The sequence below is a fragment of the Penaeus monodon genome, chromosome 2, assembly GCF_015228065.2.
Source record: "Penaeus monodon isolate SGIC_2016 chromosome 2, NSTDA_Pmon_1, whole genome shotgun sequence".
In the NCBI taxonomy this organism is placed as follows: Eukaryota; Metazoa; Arthropoda; class Malacostraca; order Decapoda; family Penaeidae; genus Penaeus; species Penaeus monodon.
Genome location: NC_051387.1, coordinates 26422409 through 26433566, shown reverse-complemented (window position 1 = coordinate 26433566; position 11158 = coordinate 26422409). Strand labels below are relative to the sequence as shown.

The 11158-nt window shown below is 36.9% G+C and overlaps 1 protein-coding gene across 1 annotated transcript in view; it reads right to left on the bottom strand.

Annotated features, from left to right (window-relative positions):
- LOC119582039 (protein transport protein Sec16A-like) overlaps positions 1–10931 on the bottom strand; it is a gene marked incomplete at its 5' end in the record, with an annotated part of 16351 nt that extends 5420 nt beyond the window's left edge. The window contains 1 exon segment of the mRNA XM_037930282.1: positions 10860–10931. Coding sequence (XP_037786210.1) covers positions 10860–10931 — 72 coding nt within the window.
- Between the last annotated feature and the right edge of the window lie 227 nt (positions 10932–11158).

The following is an 11158-nucleotide window of genomic DNA, read 5'->3' as shown; positions in this document are numbered from 1 at the left end:
GCTCTCATTCTCTCTTCACCACTCACTATCGCTCTCTCTCTCACGCAATATCATTTCTCTCTCTATCACTCACTAATCATTCTCTCTCTCTCTCACTCACTATCATTCTCTCTCTCTCACTCACTATCATTCTCTCACTCACTCACTATCATTCTCACTCACTATCATTCTCTCACACTCACTCACTATCATTCTCTCTCTCTCTCACTCACTATCATTCTCTCTCTCTTTCTCTCACTATCATTCTCTCTCTCTTTCTCTCACTATTCATTCTATTCTATCTCACTTTCACTCACTACATTCTCCCCTTCTCTCCTCTCTCACTTCACTATCATTCTTCCACTCACTCACTATCATTCTCTCACTCACTCACTATCATTCTCTCTCTCACTCACTCACTATCATTCTCTCTCTCTCACTCACTCACTATCATTCTCTCTCTCTCACTCACTATCATTCTCTCTCACTCACTCACTATCATTCTCTCTCTCACTCACTCACTATCATTCTCTCTCTCTCACTCACTCACTATCATTCTCTCTCTTCACTCACTATCATTCTCTCTCTCTCACTCAATATCATTCTCTCTCTCTCACTCAATATCATTCTCTCACTCTCACTCAATATCATTCTCTCGCTCTCACTCACTCACTATTCTCTCTCTCTCACTCACTCACACACTATCTATTTCTCTCTCACTCATCACACACCACTATCATTCTCTCTCCTCACTCACTCACAACTCTATCATTCTTTTCTCTCACTCACTCACACACTATCATTCTCTCTCTCTCACTCACTCACACACTATCATCTCTCTCTCTCACTCACTCACACACTATCATTCTCCTCTCTCTCACCACTCACACACTATCCTCTCTCTCTCTCTCACCCACTATCATTCTCTCTCTCTCACTCACTCACTATCTTTCTCTCTCTCACTCACTATCATTCTCTCTCTCTCACCCACTATCATTCTCTCTCTCACTCACTCACTATCATTCTCTATCTCTCACTCACTCACTATCATTTCTCTCTCTCACTCACTATCATTCTCTCTCTCTCACTCACTCACTATCATTCTCTCTCTCTCACTCACACACTATCATTCTCTCTCTCTCACTCACACACTATCATTCTCTCTCTCTCACTCACTCACACACTATCATTCTCTCTCCTCACTCACTCACACACTATCATTCTCTCTCTCACTCACTCACACACTATCATTCTCTCTCTCACTCACTCACTATCATTCTCTCTCTCCACTCACTATCATTCTCTCATCACTATCATTTTCTCACTCACTATCATTCTCTCTCACACTCACTCAATAACATTCTCTCTCTCACTCACTCACTATCATCTCTCTCTCACTCACTCACTATCATTCTCTCTCACTCACTCACAAATCATTCTCTCTCTCCACTCATTCACAATTCATCTTTCTTCTCACTCACTCACAACATTCTTTCTCTCACTCCACTCACAATCATTCTTTAACTCTCACTCATCACAATAATCTTTCTCTCCACCACTCCCACAATCATTCTTTCTCTCCACTCATCACCCAATCATTCACTCACTCAAATCAGTCTCTCTCTCACTCACTCATATCATTCTCTCTTCAATCACTCACAAAAATCATTCTTCTCTCACTCACTCACCAATCATTCTTTCTCTCACTCACTCACAATCATTCTTTCTCTCACTCACTCACAATCATTTCTTTCTCTCACTCACTATCATTCTCTCTCACTCACTATCATTCTCTCTCTCTCTCTCTCTCACTATCATTCTCTCTCTCTCTCACTCACTATCATTCTCTCTCTCTCACTCACTCTCTATCATTCTCTCTCTCTCTCACTCACTCACACACTATCATTCTCTCTCTCTCACTCACTCACACACATCATTCTCTCCCTTCACTCACTCCACACTATCATTCTCTCTCTTCTCACTCACTACACACTATCATTCTCTCTCTCTCACTCACTATCATTCTCTCTCTCTCACTCACTATCATTCTCTCTCTCACGCACACAATCATTCTTTCTCTCACTCCTCACAATCATTCTCTCTCACTCACTCATCTCCAATCATTCTTCTCTCACTCACTCACAATCCTTCTCTCTCTCACTCACTCACAAATCATTCGTTCTCTTCACTCACTCACAATCCTCTTTCTTCACTCACTCACAATCATTCTTTCTCTCACTCACCTCACAATCATTCTCTCTCTCACTCACTCACAATCATTCTCTCTCTCACTCACTCACAATCATTCTTTCTCTCACTCACTCACAATCATTCTTTCTCTCACTCACTCACAATCATTCTTTCTCTCACTCACTCACAATCATTCTTTCTCTCACTCACTCACAATCATTCTTTCTCTCACTCACTCACAATCATTCTCTCTCACTCACTCACAATCATTCTCTCTCACTCACTCACAATCATTCTCTCTCTCACTCACTCACAATCATTCTCTCTCACTCACTCACAATCATTCTTTCTCTCACTCACTCACAATCATTCTTTCTCTCACTCACTCACAATCATTCTTTCTCTCACTCACTCACAATCATTCTTTCTCTCACTCACTCACATCATGCTCTCTCCACTCAATCACAATCATCTCTCTATCACTCACTCACAATCATTTTCTCTCATCACTCACAATCATTCTTTCTATCACTCACTCACAATCATTCTCTCACTCACTATCATTCTCTCTCACTCACTATCATTCTCTCTCACTCTCTCACTCTCACACACTCACTATCATTCTCTCTCTCACTAACTATCATTCTCTCTCTCTCACTCACACACTATCATTCTCTCTCTCACTCACTCACTATCATTATCTCTCACTCACTCACTATCAATCTCTCACTCACTCACTATCATTCTCTCTCTCTCATCACTCACTACATTCTCTCTATCTTCACTCACTCACTATCATTTCTCTCTCTCATTCACTCACTATCATTCTTCGCTCTCTCACTCAACTCACTATTCATTCTTCTCTCTCAATAAATAAATATCATTTATTAAATCAATAATCAATATCATTATATAACTAAATAAAGCAAGATCATTCTATCTTCACTCAATATAATTTCTCTCTCACATCACTATCAAATTCTATATAACTCAAACCACTATCATTATCTCCTACTCTCACTCACTAATCAATTCTCTCTATCTCTCACTCCACTATCATTCTCTCTCTCTCACTCAATCCAATATCATTCTCTCTCACCTCAACTCACTATCATTCTCTCTCTCACTCACTCACTATCATTCTCTCTCTCTCACTCACACTATCATTCTCTCTCTCTCACTCACTCACTATCATTCTCTCTCACTCACTATCATTCTCTCTCTCACTCACTCACTATCATTCTCTCTCTCTCACTCACTCACTATCATTCTCTCTCTCACTCACTCACTATCATTCTCTCTCTCTCACTCACTCACTATCATATCTCTCTCACTCACTCACTATCATTCTCTCTCACTCACTTACTATCATTCTCTCTCTCACTCACTATCATTCTCTCTTACTCACTATCATTCCTCTACTCACTACACTATTATTCTCTCACTCACTATAATTCTCTTTCACTCACTCACTCTCATTTTCTCTTTGTCATTATAAATATCATTTTATATTTCATCATATTATAAAATAATTTTATCTTTCCTATATCAATATAATTTAATTTATATCATACTAAATATAATTTTAATCAGTTATATCTATAAATTATAATTTTACTATTCTATATATAAAATCTAATTTCTATTATCTACTATCAATATAATTTATCTTTATATATATCAATCTTAATTTATCTTTATATACTCTTACACTATCATTTTATCTTTACTATATCTCACACTATCAATTTTATATTTATACTCTCCACTTCATTTTCTATTTCTCTATATCACTAATCTTTATATTTACTATATATTAACTATCATTTTATCTTTCCTATATATCATCTGATTGTCTCTTTCTCTATATCAAACTCTAATTTTATACTTCTCTCTCTCACTTCATTTTCTCTTTCTTATCTCTGCACTCTCATTTCTCTTTATCTATATATCTACATTTTCTCTTTCTCATCTCTCTATCATTTTATATTCTCTCTCTCAATACTCAATTTTATCTTTCCTCACTTATCCATTTTTCTCTTTATATATCCTCTCTCATTTTTCTATTTACATATCTCTCCACTCTCATTTTCTCTTTCTCTCTCTCACTTCATTTTCTTCTTTCTCTATCTCAACTATCATTTTCTCTCTCCTCTCTACTCTGTCATTTTCTGTCTCTCACTCATTTCTTTTTTCTCCCTCACTCCTCATGTTCTCTCTCTCTGTCTCTCATTTTCTTTCTCACTCTCCTTTCTCTTTCTCTTCTCTCACTCCTCCTTCTCATTCTCTCTCTCTCTCTTTATTCATTCACCACACACACTACACACATGTAAACATATTTGCACATACATAACATCATCACAAACATGTACAATATACACATACACATAGACAATAAACCTACACACACACACACAAAAATGTACACACACACACCACCACCACACACACACACACACACACACATGTACACACACACACACACACAAACACACACACAATGTACACAACCACACACACCACACACACACACACACACACACACACACCACACACACACACACACACACATATTTATACATGTGTATATATATATATATATATATATATATATATATATATATATATATATATATATATTTATGTATATATATATATATTACATATGTGTATATTACATATGTAATATATATATATACAATATACATAATATATATTATATACATCTATAAATATGTATATGTGTATTTATATATATATATACACACACATATATGCATATATATACATATACATACACATGCATATACATATACATATACATACACATGCATATACATATACATACACATGCATATACATATACATATACATACATATATATATACACATACACATATATATACATACACATATATATGTATATATATAATGTATATATATGTATATGTATGTATATATAATGTATATATTATGTTATATAGTAGATATGAGCATATGTAATGTATATGTATGTATGTGTATAGTCTATGGTATGTATATATATATATAATATATATATATATGTATATATATATATATATACACACACAGCATATAGCATAACATACATATCATAAATAAAGTATACTATATAATATATATATATATAATATATATATATACATATATATATATTATATATATACACACATACAATCATATAATTAAGTATATATATATATACATATATATATACACAATACTATAATATATATATGTACAATATATTCACATACTATATACATATTTATATATACATGATACATGTATTATATATTATATGTATATGTATGTATGGTATATGTATGTTGTATATGTATGATTAATTATATATATGCATATGTATATATATATATATGTAAACACACACACACACACGCAACACACAAACTATATATATTATATATAATATATATATATATATATATATATATATATATATATATATATATATATATATAATATATTATATATATATATATATATATAAAATGCATATTTATATAGTACACTATATATTACATGTATTATATATATATATATATATATATATATATATATATATATATATATATATATATATATATATATATATATATATATACATATGCATAAATATATGTGTATACATACATATCCATACATACACATACACACACACACATATATATATATGTATATGTGTATATCATCATCATCATCATCATCAAGGGGATAACGCTGACGGGGCGCATGGCCGCATCCACCCTTCGCTTCCAGACCACGAGGATCCCTCGAGGCGAGTCTTCAGGCAGGCACACAGCCCGTCTCTAATTCCTTGCGACAGGTCTCGTCCAGCTGCCCAAGCCATTGATCTCCTAGGTCGTCCCACAGGTCTCCTCCAACCAGGATTGTCTCGCAGAGAGAGAACCTGATGGGCAGGGTCGTCCACAGGGAAACGAGCTAGGTGGCCATATAGCCTGAGTTGGTGATCCTGGATTATGCAAGTAATAGGTCCCATGCCAGTCTCACGGTGTAACCGCCGGTTGGACACGTGGTCCTGCCAACTGTACCCCATGATCCGACGAAGGGACTTGTTACAAAAGGCATCAAGATGAGACTCCAAGACACTGGATAACGTCCAGGTTTCGCTTCCATAGAGCAAAACTGGCAGTATCAAGGCCTTGAAGACACGCAGCTTAGTCCTTCTGCATAGGTACCGACATCTCCAAATGCTCTTGTTGATCGAGTTCATGGCACCTGTTGCCAGACCAATCCGTCTGCTGACTTCCTGGTCTGACAACCCAGAGATATGGACTACGCTACCAAGGTATGTAACTTTCTGTAACTTCACGTCCTCCGCACAACAAGCATGGATCGACTGACGAATTTCCCCTAACCGGCCCCTAAAGTCCTGAATCTTTGGTCTTGGTCCAAGGAGAACTCTAGTGCCTAAGGGGCTTCGCCTCATTGCTAAATGCATCAAGAACCTCCACAAGTTACTCTAGGGACTCAGATAGGATGGCAACATTGTCGGCAAAGTCAAGGTCTGAGACCTTAATATTGCCTAGTGTAACTCCACACTGACTTTGGCTAGTAGCTCTGCCCATTATCCAGTCCCATACAAGTGTTGAAAAAGTGATGGGTGCAGGACACAGCCTTGCCTCCACCCCTGAATTAACAGGGAATAAGTTTCGACATAAACCCCCACCACACTTTACAGCAATTTCAGTACCAGTATAGAGGCTTGCTATCAGGCCAATAATCTGTGTCGGAATTCCCGTGCCTCGGATCATCCCATAGTGATTCCGTGCACCGAGTCAACACCTTATTGAGGTCATGTAGGCTGCAAGCAACCCATGACTCAACTCCGCTAGCATTCCACAAGTACTCCGAAGCGCTAGTATATGGTGCTATCGTGGACTTGCCAGGAGTAAATCCAGACTGCTCCGGTGAGACCTTGCCTGGTATTCTGAGCCAGTGTATGCCATGGTAGTTGCTACAATCCCACGATGCCCTTTCCCCTCCAGAGAGGGATGACCACGCCTCAGACCAGGTCAGGGGAATGGTACAGGCAGTCAGGACTGTATGCAGGCCCCGACTTTCCCACTCTTCAGCTTGGAAATCACCAGCCTACCACTGTTAGGTGGGAGTTTCCTCGCTGATGGGTGGATCTGGCCACAGGCACTGAGACATCGCTTGCTCCAGCTAACTGTTGGACGGTCTACCTGGTACAACTGTTCAAATACTCAGCCCAACGTTCAGAAACCCAACATGATCTGAGATGATCCGTCCATCCGCTGATCGGACTGCAGGCATCTGTGAGGATGGCTTAGGATTTCAGTTTTCTCAGGGCTTTGTATGCTGGGCGAAAGTCATTTTCCTAGAAATGGCCTTCGATCTCCTCAGCAGGATTCCTGAGAATCTGTTCCTTGTCCCTTCTCAGCAGTTGTCCTGCCCTACACACATGGACCAATGCAGACTTGAATCCCATTTAGCGATGCCTTGCACACGCTTCAGTGGCCTCTAATGTCTCCAGTAGATGAAATTCTACTTTGGCCTCGGGCGTACCCAATGGAGCTCCTGAGCTGCTTCGAGTGTTACGTGCTTGAAGAACTCCCAGAGCAACTGGGTCCGTCAGGTTGTTGGTTTCTGTGAATCGTCAGAGAACTCTGCCATGGTGAAACGTGGGCCACACTCTCCCTCCTTTATCTGGCCAGGTGAAACCCCTTAGGGTGGCACTGGAGTGACCGGAGAGTTTTGAAGTGACCCGCAGGGTAGCCACAACAGCCTATGGTCGGTGCCACACAACTCAGCACTCGGTAAAACCTGCTGCAGTTCTGGAGGATCCTCATCGCGTGCTAAACAAGAATGTGGTCGATCTCCTTGTCCACGTACCTTATCGCTGTAACCAAGTCGCAGCGATGGCGGGTTGGAGCGCTGGTACCAGGACCAGAGATCCTCATTTTCTGGGACCTAGCAAAGTCTCGAGAAGGGGCTATTCTCGCTGGTGGGATGGGGGCCGACGACATCTCGTAGCCCGTCTCGGTCACAGCCGGATACCGATTGAAGTCACCCCAGAACAATGCGAATATCTCGCCGGGGGCAATTGTCTGCCACATGATGTGAAGTTTTTCGCGTAGAATGCCTCTTTCACATCAATTTTATATACAACGGGAGGAGGCAATATACAGCATAGAGACATGAAACCAAAAGCATGCTTCAGTTCCTCAATGCATAATATGCTCATCAACCGTGGTCATCTCAAGTACCGAGGTCTGAAGTTGACTGGAGAATGGCTATGGCTACACCCTGGAGGTGGGTGACCATCACTGCTGTGGCCTGACCGTAGTATGTGTAACCACCTACACTAATCGTGCCCGCTACCAGGTCCTTTCTCACCTGTGTATATATAATATATATATATAGATATCTATATATACTATATATATATATATATTATATAAATTATATATATGTATATATATATATATATGTAATATATAGTATATATCAGATGTGTAATATATATAACTATAATATATAATATATATAATATATAATTATATAATATGATAATAATAACATAATATATAATTATACATATATAAATATACATATACATACATATATTACATATACATATACATATACATATCATAATACATGATCATATACATATACATTATACATATACATATACATATATACATATACATTATACTATATAAATAGATAATATATATATATTTATATATATATATTATATATAGATATATATATATATATAAATACACACACACGCATGCACGCACACAAATATGAGGGCCCTTCCAAAGTTTTTTGGAAAAATCCCAGACCTAAAAATTGATATGGAAAGCATTTTTGATTTCAATGCCACCTGAACTTTATTTGTACCAATGTGTTAAAACGTGTTCAACATGGCCTCACAAATTCAGGTATAACATAACCCTGCCAGTTGCAAGTCAGGCACATTCAAGCAACATGGAATCCACAAAAAATTGAGGCCAAGGACAAAATATTGAAATTCATGGTAAAACTGAAACAGCGGCTCAATCCAAGGCTGTAGTACTATGCCTTTCCTTGGTATGTGGATGGTACTGAGGCACTTGAAATAACACAACATTCAAGTAAATGTAAAGAAAAATTAACTTATTGGATCTGGATGCTCTACTCCATCATGTAAAACCCCAAAAAACAGGCATACTTGCATCAAGGGTATCAGGCCTTCCAACCAATAGACAAGCATCAAGGGTTATCAGGCTTTCCAGCCATACACAAGTGTCAGACAAACATGTAGATTGGCTAAATCTCTATTAAGTTTTTCACCAACATCAGAAAAGACACTACTATCACTGACTGTACAACAAAGTTATATAAACACACATATACATATGCACATACACATATTTCTTAACATATTGTGAAGCAACAGATGACAACAAAGAAGTTTGGCTAGGCTGTCAATATTAACCAGTGATAAATGATATCATTCTATTATATAATACAAAATGTTAAATCCTTAGACCATGCTGAAAACACTTAACCATGTAAATAATGACAGTAAAATTATGAGTTGATATAATAATAATAATAATAATAATAATAATAATAATAATAATAAAAAAGTGCAAAACAATTTTTAATAATTTATATGGTCTTGATATAAAAGTGCATCTTATGATTATAAAATCATAATGGGCAATGATAAATCAAATTCTCTTATCTTAATTCTGGCATAAAGAAAAAGAAAAATTAATAGTAAGTACCATAGTAAATGTACTTAAACCACTCATCATGAACCACAGGTTGGGGTGGAAACAGTCAACTATTTGAGAGAAAATTCAGATGTGCATGTCACAAAAAATCCTATACTCTCTGCTCTTGGCTGAAGAATAAATGACTTACTGTAAATATGCCAAAAAGAGGCTTTAAACCTTCAAGGGGCTGTTTCTCCTCAATGGCCAAACAAGCCCACAACTGTTTAGCACAAACAACCCAGAGCAGGCTCCACACCATAATGTGATAGGACATCATTACCACGTGAGTGGGTTAAAGGAAATACTAAATTGAAAAGCCTTTAATACAAGGTCTCTCATTTCTTATTTTCAAAATAGATTTCACTCTTTTGTAATTCACTCATCCCCTGAAAACACAAGCCAAGCAGATACACAAAGCAGGCTCAGATACAGGACATCAACGATGAGGTCCTGTTCCAAGACCTATGAGAAGAAGTGGTGTACAAAACTAAAGGTCACACAAGCATTACTATATGTGCAGTTATTTCTTCATGGGTTAGAATCATTCATAAATTTATTATTAATTGACTTTAATTACCGCAAATAAAATTTTGATTTCTCATTCCAATATTTGTTCAAATTCCTCAATGATCCAAGAAAAAAACACATTTATCTATGATTTCTACAGTATACCACATGCATTACAGGGTAGTATAAAAGTATACAAGTAAATGAAATAGAAATAAATAAATAAACATTGTCATCAAAAATGTATTCGCTTAACATTGTTATTACTGTGCATGGTATTAATTTACATAATCAATCTTTAAATTATCAATGGTGGGGAAATGTCCATGAAAGCTTTGTGACCTTCAGCCTTCATCACCTGAAAGAGGTCATAGGCTTTACCTCAGTATTGGTGGGTGGCCAGTCATCTTCAAGCTCTATGGAGCTTTCAGAAATATACCGGGACCTCCTCATCTATGAAATCAAATAGTGAATTTTTTATATATCAAGAAAACAGATTGTTAACAAAATTTCCAACCACATCATATCGGAAAGCATAAACATCATACTGACTCATTCAAAGAAGCCTACTTTTGGCATTTAGTCATATTGCATTTTTCTTCTTCGAAGATCACAAAACTAAATACTCATGCCAGAAATGAAGATACATATATAAACAACATGCAAAATCTACAAAGACT